The following is a 20,588-nucleotide window of genomic DNA, read 5'->3' on the forward strand; positions in this document are numbered from 1 at the left end:
GATGCATCATAAATCATGCATTTATTGTTTAAGTCATCAGTAATAATGTATGTAGAATACATCACTGTACTTTCATACAGCTAAAATGCATCTGACAGTGATGTACTCTGTACTTTCATACAGCTAAAATGCATCTGACAGTGATGATGTTAGACCATTGGGTCATTGCTCTGGGAGAAGTTTTACTGTCAAAGAACTGAGGAAAGACAGTGTTTTACAGACACCAAGGACAACAATAAAACGAGGTTCTGATTCTTTTATGGATTAAGGTAATTCAGAGCTCAGTTTTGAAGCTGACAGGGCAAAAATAAATGGGAGAGATCTTGCTGATGCACAAAAAGCCACCCCCAAAACAAAACAAAAACAAGAGGAAAAAAAAAAGAAAAACAACAAAAGAAAACAACTCTAAATGCTAATGCATCTGTGGTTTCACTGTAGTAGCTGGTAGTGTGATATTGTGGAAAACTGGTTAAGCAGTACACAAAGGAATGCATTATTTGATTAACAAGTACATATTTTGCAGCACTGCTGCTGGCAGGGGAATGTTTGAGACATGTCAGCATGGAAGGGATCTGTGGCCATTGGAAATAGTAGTGAAGCGATTGCAGTTACAGGAAAAGTAGGAGCAATATTTTGAGGGATAGGGGGCATTTTCCTGTGTTAACCTACGTTTGACATCCTTACGCTGCTTGTTTGAGCTTGTGTGGCAATGCACTGCTCAGGTTGGGTGATACAAATTCTGGTCCAGTGGTATAGCAGAAATTCCACTACAGACCTCTAACTTGCTATGCAAAAGGGTCTTTGTGCTTTTACTGCCACCTTAGCTTCCTGTGCTGTGGATTCTAGAGGTGGCTGCTGAGGGTTTAGGATTCGGTGATGATTGTCAGAATACTGCGATCTGGATTTGGAGTTGTCAAGCGACATGCATACCTAGTCTAGAAATTACCATGTCTTTATCCCTTTGTCTTCACAGCTGGATTCTTCAGAAATGATACTTGATGTTAAATAAAAATTGTCCTTCTGATGCCTTTAGAAGTAATTTAGTTATCTTCATATTTTTTTTTGTTCTTGAAATAGTTGGGTACCTAAGTGCTTGTTTTTTTTTCATAAGTGTTTGTTCTTACAAAACTTTTCAACGATCAGTGATCCTGCATGTGATATTGGAAATGTTCTAAAATTCAAGCCTAAGCATTCCATGATCAGCAGAGTTGGATATGTATCACATGAGGTGCAAATATTCCAGGCATTTCCTTAGCAAGTCTGATTAACTTTCTCTTTGTGTACCTTTGCAGTTTCCAGTGCAATGAATTCTACTCCCTATTTTACTAGTTCTGGATCAAGACTATCTTTAAAATTGTTGTTTTGTTTTTTTTTTTTTAAATACTGTTTTAATAATTTCCATGAGACAATGAAATCTTGTGCAACTGGCCAAACCACCCTTTGCTTAGAATTCTGTTATATCTGCGGGTCCAACTGGGAAGAGCAGCTTTCTGTCCTTCTTCACCCCCTCAGTGCTGGTTTCTAGAACTGTGGCACGGGGACTTTTTTTTGTCTGAAAAGGGTTTTTGTGGTTTGCAGAGCTCTCATTCCACTTTGACACATTCTGTCACAGTTTCATAGGGTAACCTTCTGGTTGATTCAGGTATAGGAAAAGACTTTGCTTAAGGGGAAAATGAATTTTATTATTTTCTTAAACCCCTTCCCAAGTTTTACAAAATTCTTTGAAACTTTCAATCCCAGTGATACTAATCAAAGATTAGGTTTCCCATTTCTTATTTCCAAATTAGTTAAGAATCTTTCGTTCACAGATATCTTCTAGAATCAAGGCATACAGATAGTTTTGTTTGTTTGTTTTAATTGATAAATTATACCCCAAGGCACATCTGTTTTAGAGCTGCTCTGCAGAGTTTAAAAGTGCACCCAGTTCTAAACTGGTTTTCAGAGGCTGCAGACCTCTGTATTGCACACACAGAAGTTTCCTGGCAAGTGCTTCTGGATGGAGAGCTTGCCTTGGATCTGGTTCCCTACTCAGATCTTGCTAGAGGCACTGGCAGTCTTTCCTATTGATTTCAGTGAAGTTGCAGTGGGATGTTATTTTACTTGTTGCTCTCCTCAGATATACTAGTCATGGAATAAAATGTGTGACCAGGAACAAAACACAGAAACTGGCTGGGTTCTGTCCTTCATGGCTGCAATTGGTTGTCAGAATAAATTTGACAGAGAGCTCAAATTTGAATCTCAAGGCTTCAAGATGCTGGTGTGTTAAGAAGTGTAAGTATCTCCATGTGGTGGTGGTTAGCTAATTTAAGGGGAGGAAAGGGGTGATTCTTTTAATCTATCATTAAAGAATGACATTCTGGTAGGAACTATGTGCAAAAGGACCTAAGAAGAGAATGGGCAAAGCATGAACAATTTTTGTAGGTAAAGAAGTATATGAAGGAGGTAATGGGATGTGAAGCATCAGCAACATTTGACGGACTGGCTTTTTTCATGTGGTTTAAAAAAAACCTTAATGCTTGATCTTTAAAAAAGTGAAGAATACATTTCTCTGTTTCTAATATCAACATTGCACATTTTTATTCACATCTGTGTAAACACTTGGGTAATAGATATCTTTCTGACCTGTTCTTTTTCAGTACTGGCTTCCAGAGTGGCTGTTGGGAGCTCATATAAAGGAGAATTGCCCTAGACTGGCAACTAGACAGAATGAGTGGGGCACCTGTGGGGGGAGAAATATGAAAAACTTTGCAAATAACAAAGCTTAAAAAACAAGGAGGAGGGTGTGGGGGGAACCAACTCTTCAACAACCCCAATTTTTGCCTGAAAAATCATTTGAGACTTTCGTATGAACCTCAGTCGTTCTTGGATTATTTGTCTGTTCTTATTTGAGAAGGAAAAATGTCCTGAGGTTCGTTCATTTAAAGCTGCAGAATCTTAACAGTGGACTCATCATGAATCTCAGCCCTACTGTCAGTACAGCTGAAAAGTAGGTGGCCTCTAACAATCTTTGTAGTACATCCTTCATCATATTCTCTCTGCCTGTGTGACCAAACTCTTTTCCCTTCCTCAGTGCCTTTCTGTATCCTCAGAGCTGCATTTTTAACCTCCTGTTGATTTCTTTTTCCTTCTTGTTCCCTTATTTGTTCTTGACCTCAATCCTTCCTTTTCTCCTCTTTTCTCTCCTTGCTCAGGATCATCTCTGCCTGGCAATGACATGAAATTCACCTCCTCTTTCACTGGCCATGAGGAGAGCTAAACCAGTTAATCCCAATGTGATAGACATGTTAGTGTGACTGACGGGATCAAGCCTCTAGAGAACATCTTCACCAAAGCTTTGCAGTGCTGCACCTTGCTCAATTATGGCCTTTTTAAAGGGGATAGGAACACTTTTGCTTTGTAGACATGATACAAAAATTTTATTATTCCTACCACTTTTTTTTTCCCTGCTGAAAAAGTTAAATTTTGATACATTTATTGAACAGCTATACTATTTAACAGGGGTTGAGGATTGGATGGGGCCCAGGTTTCATGAGAAGGGCCATTTGAACAAAATTTCAAGTAGAAAAAGCAAAATGGGGCCTTCGTGGACTTGTCTCCCAGCTGGAAGAAGAGCAGTTGGGACAGACTTGAATCTCAGACTGAATTTAACTATTCTTCTGTTCATAGCAGCCCCACTGAAATGTGAAGAGCCTCCAGAACACTGTTTCACATTTGAATCTTCTTTTACATACACTTTTAAGCAGTTAGCTTTGAGAGCATGCATTGTGTGCTTTTGTAGAACACAGCTGAACAAATGTAATGTGATCTAAACAAATTACTGCAACTCTCTAATTTATAAATGCAATAAGAAGTATGTAAAAGAGCTCTTTCACGCAGTGAAGTGTTTGAAAAAACAGGGCAGGTTTTTTGTTTGAAAACAGAAATGTCTTTAAAGGCATTGATTTCTCTGCCTGCCTGTCTTCCTCTCTGCAGTCTCAAATGAAACGTGTTCACTTGCTATCAGAAATGGACATTTGGCTGAGATTTGCAAACTGGTGCTTAAGTAAGATTAAACCAGATTCCTTCTGTCTCCCTCCTTTTCACTAAGCTCTGCTATGCTAATGATTTATGTATTGATTTTCTTGTGGTTTTCATAGGCTGATTTTTTTTCACCTTGTAACAGTTGTTTCTTGTCAGATTTATAGTGTTCTCTACAGAATAATAGCTGTCTTGCTGGCCCATATCCAGCCTGTGAAAGTCCTATATTGTAGTCCAAATTTGACATCAATTGTCAGATGAATCTCAGAGTCATGGGATTGGAAGGGACTTCAGAAGGCCATCCATCTTTCCCATGTCGAAGGCTAAATCAACTATACATGTCATTCCTGACACACATTTGTATGGCTTCCAAAACTGAAGACTCTACAGACTCCTTAAGCAATCTCTCCCAGGACTGCTTCAATTCTTATTTATTAAATTTTTTCCCTAATGTTTAAATTGTTCCTGGTACAATTAAAAGCTTGTGATTTCACAGCTTATTTCTCAAGTACATTGAGAATAAATTTGTCTTCATATTCTTTGCAGCAAGTTGTGTTTGAATATAATTTCCATCTTAGATTCTCCACCTTGTGAGGCCGATTTGGGGAATTATTCCATATAAGAATTTATAAAAATAGTACCACTTTTCGTTTGCTACTTTCCAAAACCTCCAGCTGGTTCAAACTTGGAGTTGTAGTACTGGATGTGGAACCTTACTAGCTGTGAGAAGAGCAGACAGATGACTTCAGTGCTAGGAGTTGATCTTATTTGTTTACATCTCTGCTAAAACCTGGACAGTAAAGCAAAAAAGTATTCAGCTCAAAGGATGCATGTAGAGGCCCATCAAAGGTTTTGTCATCTGAAGACTTAACTTCTTGATGATCTCTGGTACAGCTGTCCTGGACAGGACTCTTGGGGATTTCACTTTTTTCCTTCTATGAAAAGAGACAGGAAAAAGGTCATGGGAAACTGCCATGTGTCAGATAGGTAGTGTGGGGTTAAGGGTGTTGAGGACCATCTATAAGCTAATGCTCTCTGGCAAACTTTCCTTTATCTTGAAGTTTTGAGGGCTGTTACCCCTGTAGAAAATATCTTCTGCAATCTATTTGTAGATGTTCTTTTAAATCCTGTAGCTGGCTGTCTGAAGCATCTTGCAGCAAAAAGTTTTGCATGCTGTCTACTGCTTTTATGAAATAATGCCAACTGTGTTAATTAAGGGGCAGGGAGATGCAGAAGAAAAAAGTATTGTCATAGTACAGCTCCATCTCACATCAAGATTATAACTTTTTCAGCAAGGTGGTGTTTCTGTTTGCTTTATAGTGCCAAGTTCATGGTGAAGGATTGATGTATCACCAATGCTTGGAGTAGGCTGGCTTGCATACATGAAGAAACTGCTGTTTCAAGAAAAAATAAACTTGCAGAATTTATGGGCGAGGTTTTCTGCTGATAGTTGATGGGACTTCACAGAGTGGAAGGCAGCACAGAATTTGGCCTTGTGAGGAGAATCTCAGCAGGAAGAATCAGTGGCTCTTTCAAACGAATGAACCTAATTCCTTTCATATTAAGTATTTGCAGTATAATTTGAAACTTAGTGATGTCTGTCCATGGACCAGTCTATCTCTGGCTGAAGTCAACAGGTTTCTTTCCAATGTTACCCCAGGGTTCACGCACCTCAGCCAGTAGAATGCATGTGTTAATTTTCCCAAACAGCATAGAACTTGGCAGACTTGCATCTCTTTGTTTTTGAGTTCTGGCTATATTTGAAACTAAAGCACAAAGCAAAATTTAGAGGCTAAAAATTGTGTACTACGAGCCACAAAATTTCCATTACTCACCTTTCATGTAATTTTATGGCCCTATTGGCTAAGAAACGGGCAATAGCAATTGGCCACCTGCAGCATCAGCATCAAGGAAGGTTTGTGTTGTGGTTCTTCTCTGAAATGTAGAACCAAAAAAATAAATATAACCCCCCCCCCATACAACTTTACTGTAAACTGCCAATTTAGTAGAATGTTCTACATCCACTAAGGCACCGAAAATGCTTGGTTTTTTTCTGTAATTTTAAAAATTTAAATCAAATGATATGTAAAGTTTCAAAACTCACCCCATGCTAACTTGCTCCAGAATTAAACTGAGCTCTGATAGAAGCCTTGCTGAAACCTGCACTCAAAAGGAATTACCATGAAAAATAAAAAATAAGGTTTTTCTTTCTTCTTTTTCTAGAAGATTTTTTATTCAGTCCTTGAATCTTTCTTGATTTTACTTTTTTAATTGTCTCTCAGCTCTGTAGTCTTATGCTGAACCACTGAAGTACTGAATCATCTGAATAATTTTTCCTGAATACTGAGAGAGTTAATACATACAAATAACTTTTAAGGGGCTTGGATGGAAGGTATTGTTTAAGTGCTGAGTACTGCTGCTAGCAAAGCAGTATTAGCAGGTTTGGGTATGATGAGTATTAAGGCCTAAAACCAGATCTGTGGCTACAAATTTGTGCTTGTGCGCTTGAAACTCTATTTCAAGAAGGTTTCAGAAGTCTCTACTCCAAATGTTTCACCTAAGTCTTCTTAAATCCATGGTCAGCTGTGATTCCCAGGTGATCTTCAGGTATTCTTTGTTCAGCCACAGGTGCCACATGGATATGAGTTGGAGGGAAGAAAGAAGCCAGAAATTCTCATCTGTAGTGTGAAAGTGACCTGAAAAAATGTCTTCCTACAGGTTTCTCTGCGACTTGCATCAGTGTATGTCCTGAAAAGTAGCACAGTACTGGGAAAATTTTTCTTTCTGGCAAAAACAGGTTAGTAGTGCAGGTCCTGCTGTTCAGTGATCAAGGTCATACCCACACCCAGGAGTCTTTCTGAATTTTGGATGATCTTAGATGTGTGAATATTTCTATCATTAACACTAGCTACTACCAGATATTTTCTTTACTTTTAAAGAATAAGATACAAATTTGTAGAGTCACTTAGGATGGAAAAAACATTTAAGATCATTGAGTCAACCATAAATGCTATTCTACCAAGTCCAGCACTAAGCCCTATCCCTAAGTGCCACATCTAGAGAACTTCTAAACACATCCAGTGTTGGTGACTCAACCACCTCCCTGGGCAGCACTTTCCAATGTCTGACAACCCTTTCAATGATAAAGTTCTTCCCAGTGTCTAGTCTAAACCTCCCCTGGAGCAGTTTAAAGCCATTATATCTTGTTCTATCATCAGTTACTTGTGAGGAGAGAGCAGCACTTGCCTCTTAACAGCATCCTTTCAGGTACTTGTAGAAGGTGATGAGGTCTTCCCTCAGCCTCCTTTTCTTCAGACTAAACAGCTTCAGTTCCCTCAGCTGCTCCTCATAAGACTTAGCCCTTCACTAGCTTCTTTACCCTTCTAATTAATTAAGAACAAATGTATACTGGTAAAATGAGGAGGAATGGTGTAATCTCTCTCTCTCTTCAGATATTATAAATGCCTGCTCTGCATATCCTGAAAATCCTTCTTTAAGGACCATAGAAGGGATTATTAAAAGTTTGCTCCTTTATGAGGTCAGCTGTCAGTGATGAAATTCAGACTGAGATTTTTAGTCCAAGCCTTTCCAATTTTAAGGTGTTTGGATTTTGATATATATTGGGTTCTGTAAGTGATTCTTTAAAGGAAAATCAGTACAACTTTATTACCAGAGATCTGCTTCTTAGTACACTGAAAACCTTTCTGTAGGTCTTGTTTTTGGAAGTTATTTTAGTTTTTTCTAATGTCATTTGTAAACTGGAATTGTAGCAGGTTTTGAATTCAGATTGAATTACTCTCCCCAGCATACTTTTATATGAAGCCACTTTGGAATCAGCAAGAAAAAGCCCAGCTTGCATCCCATTTGACATTTGGGTTGCCCTCTGGCTTCAATTTGCTGCTGTAAAACAGTTTTTAGGTATTGATGCTGTACTGAACCTGTCCAATACATGTCACATTTAGATAACAGCTGCAAAGAAGCTGTTTCTTGTTGTCTCTCCTGATTTACTGCTACTTAATCTGATGTTTCAAATTAAACATTGCAAGGTTTTGAGTCTTAAAATGTCATTGCATTCTCTTAAGATGCATGTCTAGTTGCTTTGCAACCAGGATGGTTTTTCTTAAAGTTTAATGCTCAGTGGTTATGGAATAATTGATTAATGTGGTGTGTCTGCATATAATCAAGATTAATATGTTATCAAAGGTATACATCCATTTCTCTCTTTTTTTTTTTTGTTTTTCCACATCCTTCTGTGTACCTGAAACAACCTTTGCAACGGATTTAATATATCAATAAACCAATAAGGTACAATTGTGCAAAGGTACAGGTCAGAGTTCATGTTAGATGTATTCTGTTGTAGCAACATGACTACTGGCAGTAGGTGAATTTAGATATCTGTACAAATCCAGTGGGCCTGGGATCTTTAGTACTCCAAATAGAACTGTTAAATTGATTAAAAATTAGAGGATGTTTATAACTATCTGTCTTGCAAGAAAGTCACATCCTTGCTAGTGATTTCTTTGCCAGGCAGCTGAGCACGATTTTCTTTTTCATTGATGAGAACACATGAGACTTATTTTGGGTTTGTTGGGTTTTAGTTTTGTTTTTTTTCTTATATAATTTATATAAATACAGGTTTTGACTATTGTCCTCCTTTTGCTCTAATAAGGCTATCTTTAAATCAGTCCAGGTTACTAAACATCATCTTGAGTTATTCTTTTATATAAGATCAGGGTGAAATTCCACACCCACCTATATGACTGAACCATGGAAAACATTTCAGGTTAAAACCCACACTGCATCAGTTATGCAAATATAATAAAAGCTCTAAATGTATTAATTAGACAAATAGCTGCTTTTCTTACCCCCCCATGTGCTAAAAATAACTCAGTTCTGTGTCACACGGGCTGTATGACAGTATCTTTGCCTCTTTTAGAGACTTGTCAGCTGAGTATTAATTATGATGTTTGTTCTCAGGCACGCCAGGTTAGCCACTTTGACTTATGGACACTTCTACTGTATCTACTGTTCTGATTTGCATGCTCAGCAAAAGCTAATGAGCTGAGCATTGCAAAAGCCCTGAAAGAGGATGTAGGAACAGATGTCCTTTTTCTTGTAAGGACACCTAAGCCATACAAATGACTAAAGGAAATCTGCCACAAAACACTTCTGTTCTCATCTCAAGTGGCATAGCCTGAACTCCCAGAAGATATTGCACAGTGCTACATAAGAAAAAGTCCTAACCTCAATTTTGAAAGCTTCACTGTACTTCATCACTCAGACTCTGTCACAGTCTCACATGTGTACATTTCCTTTGGAGCCTGACAGTGCTTCAGTCTTTAAAGCAGCCTGCAGAACATTATTGTATCAGAATAAAACGTTGGGGCTGCAATAGCCTTTTGTTAAAATGTGCACCTGGAGCAGTTTGAACCTGTTCTTTCCTTTTCTGTGTATAAGTTTCTTGCTAATGCAAAGCCTCATGGCTGACTTGTTGAGTGTGAAATCCAAAGCACTGAAATGACAGGATTTTAAGAACTTGGTTACTTCTAGGAAAAATTTTGGTATGACAGTCCCAAAAGAAACTGTAAATTAATGTGGAAATTTTTTGCTGTCACTTTAGTGAGCCTAAGCTTTAGCAGAAATTACAAGTTGATCTGTTATTCCCATTTGTCTGGGACAGTTATGCAGATTCTGTGATTCTGTGATTAAATGCACATAGCGGGAACATTCCCAGGGATTTTACACACATGGTATGGCCAAGACTTAAGCTTGCAAAATTTTTGGATCATGGAGTTGTGCATGAGTATTTGGCATCTGATCCTCTTCCTTCTGCCATGTTTAACAGTCACTAAAAAATTTTACTGGGAAAATAAAAGAACATTTAGGGGACTGGGTAGAAAATGCCTGGAAAATTATGTTGAAGGAGCTTTTCTAGAAGCTAGGTAGGCAGAAGACAAGTGAGAGGATCACTTTTGGATGAGATGACAGAAAGAAACCCCAGACATGTCAGGACTGATGCAAAATTATGCTGGCTCCCCTCGTATCAGGATATATTCTGAGGTTCTGCTTGACCACAACACTTAGCAAGGCCTTTAATAGACATAGCACACAGGCTCAGCAAGATCTGAGCATCACAGAAGTGTGATTTGTGAACAGAAGCCTATTGTTCCCTTGGAAAAAGAAAATATCTATTTCTTTTGTATTAAAAGCATGGACAGTACAAATTAGTTCTACTTGCATAACCTTATTGCCATTCTTTCACCAGAGGTCTATGCCAGTTAGTTACTGGGTCTGAAGGAGAAACTTCCTGGAATTGTGTGGCTGAGATTGCTAGGGTTACAAGTCCCTTACTTCCTGTTCCAGCTTCCAACTGCTTCCCATCTGCTAAATCTACACAACTTCATCACCTTTGCTGATCTATGGTTTATTGTTCTCCTTACATGCTGTTTCCTGGGTACCGGTAGCTGCCAGCTGCATCCTTGTGTGGTCTTGTAGGGCAAGAATGAAACAATAAGTCATATTGGTTGCGAAAATTCATTTCTGTAGTTCTGTGGAGAATGTGTTCAGTTATACATTTGTGTAGAAGTATGGTAGCCATACATTAGTCCTTGTGATAAAGGAGGAAGCTGAAGAGAAGGAAATAAGGTGTTTGAAAAGAGGATCCTGCCGACCAGGTTTAGAGATGAAAGAAACTTTTATATACTGAAGCTTTTGAAGCACAGTAGATAAGTTTTCTTAGGGACTAAATGTTGAATTCAGTGATCTGAGTAAGAGAATAATATTTGTCTAGTGCTTTAAAATGTGTGCTTTTTGAAATGTCCCCTGATTGATTTATAAAAAAAGAAAGCTGTAATGAGACCTGTCTTTCTGTAAGTTTATGGTAATTTTGTTCTTTTTGCTAGTTATCCTATATATGTGGTCCCTCTACTGTAGCCTGTTTCCTACTCTCTAATACAGTTATCCTCACAGCACTTCTTTGTGGTAAAGAAATACAATAATCCCCACTTTACAAATGGGGAGCCATGGCAAAAGAGAGGCTTAGTGACTCGCCTGAGGTCATGTAGGCAGCCCATTATGGAGCAGGGAATTCAACCAGGACTTCCAAACAGCAGACAAATGCTCCAACCCCTGGGCTGTCTGTCATTTTGCTCCTATTTTTAAAGAGCTCAAAAGGTTCTCTCCAGATTTCAGAGATGGTTCAGAGGTTATTGAGGGCAGTCTGGCTAAAATAACAGAATAGCTGGACCAAGTGAAAATGTGCTGCTTAGGAGCAGAGTAGCTGTATCAGTAAATCAAATAAAGGTTTTTCAGCAGACAGCTCTGGTTTCCTCTCACTTGTGTAAGCTTTCTCTCTCATACACACACACATGCCCTCTCTGCAACTCATTTTTCTTCTGCCTGGGAGGAAGGACCTGGTGAAAGGAAATTAGTCTAATTAAATGGTTATGTAGGAAGCTGATGGTAAGTATTTACTTATATGAAATAAGTGGAGGAGAAAAAACTTAAAAGTGGATTTCTTAGTGTTTGCTTTTTTGGGGTTATTTTTGTGAGTGGAGTATTGAGTGACAGATTTGTTCCCAGTACAAAAAATGCTTGAAACACATTACTATGCTTTGGTATTAGAAAGATTAGAGGGCACACAGTGAGAATTTGTAAGGATTTATGTTCTTTTTAGGAAGGATTAAAAAAAAAAAAATCTAGAGTAGAAATGCTCTCTAACCACATCACTACCCTATAAGCCAACATTTGAATGGTGGTTTTCTTTTATGTTTAATACCACAGTGTTTGTATTGCAGCTTCAGTTACAGTCCATTTTATTTAAAGACCATAGTCTAGGTGCACGCAGTATGTGAAATGAAATGTTATGAGTTCATGTAGCATCCTTGAAATATTATTCAGCAGCAAGCCTGATATACCTAAGAAAAAGATTCTGGAGGATAGTCTCATTTGAGACAGTTTTTTACATAAAAGAAAAACCAAATAATCAGATACATTCTGTAGTCTTTAAGTTTCTGTTACTTCTTGTCTGCCAAATTTTAAGTTTGAAAAGATTTGTTTTCTGGAACATTATTTCTTTAAAATATTTGGGCGTAGTAACACCAGACTGCACAACATGGAATGATTTTGTTCCCTAAGCTGAAAAAAAATTAAAAATTTCCTAGTCATTTACTAAAAGCATTTTCAGTATATATAGCTGATTAAAGTCAGACTGCTAAATGTGGGTGATTAGAGGCTTCTGTTGCTAGAAAACTGCTTGTGCTGATTTGAGCTAATATTAATTTGTAAATTCAGTCCTGTTTGGACACTTCATAGAGAAAAATATAAATCTGTGCAAGATGTGCTTATGGAAAATACTAACTAAGGCTTTATGATATGCTTTACAGTCTCAGTGTTAGACAATGGGTTTTTTTGACAGTTTTTGACATTTTATCAAAATGCAACAGGAATGTAACTTGAGCAGTAGGAGTGGCCTAGTTGTTCAGGACTTTTTTTCTTTCTTTCTTTCTATTTGCCCCCCTCCTGTTTCTTTCTCTTTTTTTTTTCTTTTTCCATTTCGTTTTGTGTAGGGCTTGATTGAATAGCCAGAGAAATCAATGGAAAGATGGTGTTGGGCTTTTAAGTAATTCTTTTCAATAGAGGATCTTTCTTCACCACAGGATTGTTCATCAAATGCAGTTTAGACATATCTGAGCACAGTGATGGTTGGATAATGAGCTTATGTTCGATATAATGTTTTCCAGGTATGTGCCAGTGACTTTATTTAGGTACATTGTGAATTTGTTGTTTACTTCATGTGGAGGCTTCTGTGCATAAGCAGATGTCATGCTTAGCAAGCTCCTTAAGGTCTCTCTGCGTAAGCAGAACTCTGTACATAAAGACAGATACTACAGTATTTTGTCCCTACAGAATAGTCCTCTTAGCATCTGCAGTGCATGTAGTTTTCTCTCTTGCTTCTTTCACCTGTTACAATGGTATTGACCAGAATGAAGTTCTGGATGTTGGCAGGTTTGGTTTTTTTCTTTCTTTGTTTTTACTACTCTTACAATATTATTTGAAAAACAAAATCTAGGGATTATCTGTTTTTTAATGTTGTTTTGGTTTTGTAAACTCTCTGCAAAGTTGATACAGTTGTGTGTGGAAGGATAGGTTTTTCTACTGACTTCTTATGGAATCAAATGCATTACAGTGTCTTCAAACTAAAGATGATTTCCATAGCATCTGTATTATACCTGGCACATTACTGTCACTAGTAGTGGTCCGAAAACTTTATGGCAGCCTTGTATTGACAGTCTGATCTGATAGTTAAGGGTTTCACAGCTAGACAGACTGCACATTTTGACATTTATAGGCTATGGAAAGGTTCAGCTTAGCAGAGGAGTATGCAGCAGTTTACAGCTGTGTAATTGATTGAAAGTCTGCAGGGATAAACTGCAGTTTTAGCTGGGGAGAACTGAATTTGAAGTCTGGTCCTTAATGAAAGAACAATTAATTGAAATAATTCTCTCACTTCTTCAGGCAAATGGTTTTTCATTTGCAGTGACTAAAGCTCTAAGAGACTGTTAGGCTGTCTGTTAGGGTGCTAAGTACCCTAGTTAGAAAAGAAGTCTTTAATTTCATCTCTTGTCTCTGGAATACAATCAGTTCATGGATTGGTGTATGTGGCAGAGGATTATGACTTGGAGCTTAGTGTTCTTCATTGGTTCAACGTGACCTATTGGTGGGTCCCTTCCTCAGGTTTTTTTCTTTGTTAAACTTGTCTATTAAATTGGCATTCTATAATGGGGCTTCTAATTTATGTAGATTATTCAAGGACCAATAGTCTAGTACTAGGGTCTGCTACCACTATTTTTTTCTGGAAAACTCAAAATTTTGCTTTTCAAAAACACGTTTTTTATTTTTTTATTATTTTTGCTTTCTACTGGGAATTATGTGTAGCAGCGAATCACCTTTGAAGCAGATATCTTTAATGAGGTTTCTAAAATGCCATTTTTTTAGCATTATGGAATTTGGTTTCTATGCTGTAAGAAGGATTTGCAGGAGAGATCTGGAGTTTCTGCAAAAGCATTTGTTACGTACTAGCAGTACTTTAGTGGGAGATATCCAGATATTTCTTAAGACCTTGAAAGCATGGTATAAAAAAATCAGATTTTCCACATTCCCACTTGCAACTTAAACCCAGTGCAAACAGAGGTCTCTTTATTTTGTAAGTACTTGTTAAACGCTGGCTCTACTTTGGAGACTTACTGATTTTGGTGTATTCTGGGCCAGGAAAATCAAAGTCATATTGTGAAAATATCCTCCTGAAATAAGTTATTACCTTTTATTGCAGTTGTAAAGGGTGACTTCTTGTTTAAGGCTCTGGCCTGGGACTTGAGAGTTCAAACTGAGTTCAGCTCAAGGCTTTGACCCTGACCACAACTGTAGGCACACCAGGCAATCTTCCTGGTGTCAGTTCACCTCCCAGAAGGTAGCAGTTGTCACCTTAGGTTGAAGACTTACTATGTACACGAATATTGCATACATATAGAACAATCTGCTCCTAGGCTGTTAGCTGTTACTGTAATATAAGTAACTAATCAGCATCACTTTTATATTACCACTTATTTCTCATTTACAGTCCACATCATGGGGGATGTGAAAGTGGTGACATCTACTCGAGTCTCTAAAACCTCCCTGACAGTCAGCCCCACCGTCCCTGCTGAAGCACCAGCCTTTACTCTTCCTCCTCGGAATATCCGAGTGCAACTGGGAGCCACTGCAAGATTTGAAGGGAAGGTAAGTAACAGAGATAGATGACGGAGAGCTTCTCCATGTGGTTTGCCCTTTCCTGAATCTGCAAAGATAGTGAAGTTACCTCTGCAATACAGGACCTTTACTCCTCAAGAATAAACCAGTGTTGGGTAAAGCATTACAGGTCTGTTTCTGAGTAGAGTGTTGCAAAACCCAAGTATGTGCTAAGTATAACCTGGTTGAGCATGACAGGCACTGAGCTTAGTATCAAGAAAAAACTGCTTCAAGAGCCATGTCTAATCAGGGAGTACCTATTCTCCTACTGCATATTCATCTCCCTGCATCCCAAATCTGCTTGTTCGTGAAGTTTCATGCGAAAGACATATCTAATCCTGCTACAGCATGTTCTTCCTAGAAGTCAAGATAGAAATCTGTAGAGAGTTGTGACATTTCTGTAGCTGCACCAATTGTCATACATGTTGTTAACCTGAAAGGAAAAATAGCATTTTCAGAGGAAAGACTGTTCTGTCCAAAGAAAATTGTGAAGCCAAAAGGTATAAAAGGGTGTGTGGTGGGGTGTGTACCCCACATTCTCACCTTACCTTTACACTTGGGATGTTGAATTGTGCTTACCAGTATCCATATTTCTTTCACACTTCAATCACGGTATGATTTCTTCCTTGTCCTAGCTATCTTCCTTTTACTTCCTTTAAGCCATTTTTTTTTTTTCCCTGAAGCTGCTGGATTTCCCTTTCAGCTCTTTTAGTTTCCTCCTGTCCATGTCATGCTCTGGTTGCACGTTGACCACTATCTCATCAAACTCATCACAGTTTTAATCTTTGAAGTGGTGGGACTTGTCTGACAGCAGCAGGAAACTGCAGCTTTACTGTAATAAAATAAGGGCTAGAAGGAATTTGGGAAATTCATAACTTCTAAAACTCAAACTTAAAGGGCCAGCAGAGGGCATCTGATATTTATCTTATTTGTTTATCCAAGAGCAGGCCAGGAACTAGGATCTTTCAACAGGAAATGGGCAGAAGAACAATTTTTCAAGTATGTAATTGTTAATGTGCAAAACCAAAACTCAGAAGTAGTTCTTGAATTTGAGTTTTTGAAGAAGAGTTGGCATTTTTTGTAGAAAGCAGATAATGTCAATGAAAGTGCTTAAACCAAAGAACAAGTTTTTATCCAACCTTCACAAAGACTTTATTAAAAAATGAGCTTACTTTTATCGTCATTGTAAGGTACCAATCAGAAACCCTCTGTGTGTATGACATTGGTCAGTCCCAGTGTGTGCTCCCTTTATTACTGCGTTTATCCTTTTTTTAAAAATTACTTTTTTCATTTTCGCCTCAGTATTTCATCTTGCTTTGCGGCACACAGTGGAAAAATGACAACACATTGTTACTTTGTGCATGTTACACCTATACATACCCTCCTACACTTCTTCAGGACTGTTCTAACTCTGGTTCTGCCAGACAACAGAGAAAGTGGCAGTAACGGCACAATGAAATCAAAGCTGAAGCATGTGATGTTGCTAAGATGTGATTTTATATTTCCTATATGTCCTAATTAAAACCTCAAATGGGATAATTCAAATTATTGATGCACTCTGTGGACTTTTTATTATTAGTCAAATGGAAGCAAGGGGAAAATATAATGGTCTACAAGCCTAGAGTGCCACCACTTTGCTTTTTTTTTTTCCAGATCTGGTGTTAAGGTGTTAATTTTTCACGGATACTTATCCCCTTGTTAAAGTTGCTTTGAAGGCTGGAAAGGTAAACTCTGAGGATTTTTTAGTAGCTTGGAAAACACACACAAATTCAATACTAATTAAAATTACAGACATATGTTCATTGAAGAAACAAAGATTATTGAAGTCCTGGATAAAACCTAGTTGATGAAAATCTAAAATCCAGTCCTATGCATTTGATATATAAGCATGGATTTCTATCTTTAAAATAGGGATGATAATATACTAGCATGTATGTTGTATAGCTGAACAACACATTTAATGTTCAAAATATTTGTGAGTGCCAAGTATTAAGAGCACAGCTCCACTGAAATACAAGCTAGAGCTGCAGATACCTTGTGGTAAGTAGCCTGCCTTAACCGTTCGGCAAACCAGGATTGCACAGTTACAACCCCTGTCTTTGGCACTTCAGCCTCTTGCTGTGCATGGAGCATTGCCTGGTTTCTTGTTCAGTGCAGCTTGCTGCCCTGAAGAAGCTTTGGTTTACCTCTTTCAGCTAACACAGGTGAGAAGAAACATATAACAGATGAAGACATAAACCAGCCAATCTTTGTGAATTAGTTCCAGTTTCTTGGAATCCAGCCTAGTTGGAGGTTGATATGAACTTGAAATGTAAAAATTTATTTTTGAAAGTGAAAGAGCAACATGCATTATAATAATTGGACATAAAGAGTAATGAAAGACATCATGTTCTCCTTATCATCTTATGCAAAAAAAGTTAGTTTGAAAATTGTAATGCAGACTATTAAAACTGAGCCTGTATGATCTGTAGTTTATAAAGTAACAGTGGAGATTTAGGTTAGACATTAGGAAGAAATTCTTTACTGTTAGGTTGGTGAGGCTCTGCAGCAGGTTGCCCAGGGAAGTTGTGGAAGCCCCTTCCCTGGAGTTGTTCAAAGCCAAGTTGATGGGGCTTTGTGCAACCTGGTCTAGTGGAAGGTGTCTCTGCCTTTGCAGGGGAATTGAAACTAGTTGATCTTCTAGGTACCTTCTAACCCAAATCTTTCTATGATTCTATGGTTGGGGACCCTGTGTTTGGTTCTGTTGTTTATAACTTCTGGGTTCAAATTAATATTTTCCTGGTGCTTCTAATTTAGTAACATGGGCAAGGGGGAATGAAACAGTACATTTTGAAAGGGTACTGGCACTTAGTAGCTGCAGTAGACTGCAGCCTGCAGAGCTTGTGTCATCTGGATTCGTCAGATGTTAGTACTATGGTTACTACAATGTTGCTGCTTCTGTCACTTTTAATCTTCCAGAGGTTCAGGAGGACGGTGGACCTGTTCAGAAGGACAATCTTAATAAAAGCTGTTTATTATTCCTTAGTAATAGAAGTAGCTTCTGAACATACTTAGGTTTTTCTTTTCCGGAAAATAGGCTACAGATGTTACAATGGGTTATTGCTGATAATCTGCTTCATCACACAGTAGAAATTTTAAACTAGACTCAGGCTAAAGAAAAATAAAAAGTTTTAAAAATGGCTAGACAAGAGATTTTCTTCAAAGAGTTCCTCGGCAGTGGAATGTATCTTATGAGAAAGAACAAACATTTTGATAATTCAAGACAGGATATAAATCTGATGTTGTGATGATCCTGTACTCTCATTAAGTGAACAAGGAAGAGAAAGCCCCAGAGTAAGACTCATTGCTTTTCTTTCCAGTGGCATGTGAGATAATTTGTGTGAAGCTGAAATTCAAGATTAAGGAGAGCAGAGAATTTGAGGAAAAGCCCGTAAGTGTAGGATATTTGAGGTAGAAAAGAACTGGACTTACCATTAACAGGAATTATTTATTTATTGTTCTTTCTATTACCACCCTGCTTTTTCTTATTAAAACCTCAGCAAGTTTATCTATATCTAACTGCAGATCTGAGTTTTCCAATGTGACCTTAGTGTAAAAAATTAACTCTTTGTCTTTCAAGTTTATGAGCTTCATTTTGGCCAGGAGCACTAGTTGAAGATTGGAACCACTTGGCAAGTGGTGATCTAAGTAAGTGATGCTCGCAAAATATCTGTTGCATGGACATGACAGTTGTTTCTTAATCAGTTGCTGTGGTGATTTGTAGGGAAACCATCTCAGATTATTCTGAAATTGTGATGTGGCTTCCCAGCTTTTTAGGATTTGAATGATGTGCTGTTCTTCAATTGCACATCATGTGTGAGGTGAACAGCTCAGAGTAATAATCTCCTGCCTGGTGCTAAGTAAGGCATTATAGCTTGCCTGTGAGAGCATGTAAAATATTCAGGGAAAAGAAGAGCAGGTCAGAGTTACCAGGTTTTATTTAAAGCTGTTTGTTTCTCAGATGTATTAATCACTGGATTATTTATCAGTGCTCTGCAATATTAAATTGTGATTGTATTTATCTTTCTATAATTCTATAATGCTTAATGGCATCCTCATGAAGGAGATTTCTTCCTTTCTATGGGTTTTTCTGTGGCAAGTGTTTGAGAGGACAGAGAAATTCTTGTGAGCCACAGTACCCGAATAAGCACCTGTAAATTATTGGGCAAGGTGGTATTTTGATACAGATTAAAACATTTAAACAATTCATAGTCTAAGCACAGTGTCCTATCAAATTGTTTCAGTCTTTGGATGTTCGCTTTCTGAAACTGAGCAGGGTTCTTTAATTACATCACAGAGCTGACCTGCAAGTACAAGATTGTTGGCCATATATCTAGTTTAAAATGTAATTTGTCTCAGTTTCTAACTCTTCAAAACTCAGCTGCACTATTCTATAGCAAAGGTTCAAATCATCACAGTAGACTAGTATAGATACAAATAGTGTAATTTTCCATACAGTTACATGAAATAAAGCTTTTAAGCATTTCCAGGAATTTCACTAGCTTTTCTAACTCACACAAGGATGTCAAGCACATATTAATACCAGTGCTGGGCGAAGAACCCTAGAAAGATTTTTTGCTGGAATTTTGAAATCTGTACATTTTCTTGTGATGGGCAGAGAGTGGCCTTAGAAGGTTTCCACAACTTTGCATGTTTTTGTGCCTACCTGATTACTTAGTATCCTGTTTACTGGTGTTTCAGAGACTACAGGCTCAGTCCCTTAAAACTGACACCTGTCTTATGTCTCAAACTCCATCCTTTTTGTGGAGATCGCTTCCTTCATTTTTAGAAATTTGATTTCTAAATATTGGACTTTATTTATCCAGCTCTAAGTTCTGATTGGAGAGGAAGTTGTCTCCATTGTAGAACCTAGCAGTTATTTAAATGTTGCCCTAACTTCACCCAAAACCCTGCAGCTTAAGGGTTGCTGTCAGCCTGAATTGGCCCATCCTAGTATTAAGGCTCAGGTTCAGCTCTTGCTTGGGTTTGCAGGCCTTGCCATCTGTTTATAAAATGGTGAGCTAATCCTCTGGTTCCCCTTCTGTGTTTAGATGCACTGAAAAGTTTTTTTTTGACTGTCTGGGGAAGTCTTAGAAAGCAGGTTGGCTTTCTGTAGCTGAAAAATCCTGTGGGACCCTGGAGTCCTGATGATGTGTGTAGGCAAACAGAGCATCAGGGTGGACTGACCCCAGCAGTGCTCTACTCTGTGACTGCCAACACAAGGAAGCAGTGAATGTCAGTCCTCTCATCCAGGTTTCTTTATTCCATGTTAATTCTGTATGGAAAGATACTTCAAGGCATATAGAAAATTACTTAGGTTTCTGCAGAAAACTGATGGAGAAGCTGAGAACAAAAAATGTGAATATTTACTGCTCTCTAGCCATTGAATCCCATTCTCTTGATCTTTCCCCCCTATTGTAATCTTTGGGTTCTGAGACCAATAAAATAGTCTGCAGTAAGGTTGTTGCTTTAAAAAAAAAAAAAAAGGGTTGCCCAAAACAAGCATTTTTTCAGTTGATAATTATGTGAAGAGCAGCCCACGCATAATTTTGTTGAACTTAAATAGTAGTAGACTCACTCTATCAAAAATATAGTATGAGGACTTCTGGTTCTTTACTGTAATGTCACTGAAGTGTCAAGCTGTAAAAAATGACAAGTCAAAGAACAGTCAGTTTCCAACAAACCCTTCCCTGTCCAGAGTGATATTAACCTCTGTATTTCATTGAAGCAAGCAGTTAACTCAGCCT

At 38.0% G+C, this 20,588-nt stretch overlaps 1 protein-coding gene across 2 annotated transcripts in view; it reads left to right on the plus strand.

Annotated features, from left to right (window-relative positions):
- MYLK (myosin light chain kinase) overlaps positions 1-20,588 on the plus strand; it is a 208,426-nt gene that overhangs the window by 44,675 nt on the left and 143,163 nt on the right. For both annotated transcript variants that reach the window (XM_051623195.1, XM_051623196.1), the window contains exon 2: positions 14,636-14,793. In XM_051623195.1, the coding sequence (XP_051479155.1) occupies positions 14,636-14,793 (158 nt within the window). The remainder of the gene's footprint in view (positions 1-14,635; positions 14,794-20,588) is intronic.

This window comes from Apus apus, chromosome 6 (genome assembly GCF_020740795.1).
Source record: "Apus apus isolate bApuApu2 chromosome 6, bApuApu2.pri.cur, whole genome shotgun sequence".
Classification (NCBI taxonomy): Eukaryota; Metazoa; Chordata; class Aves; order Apodiformes; family Apodidae; genus Apus; species Apus apus.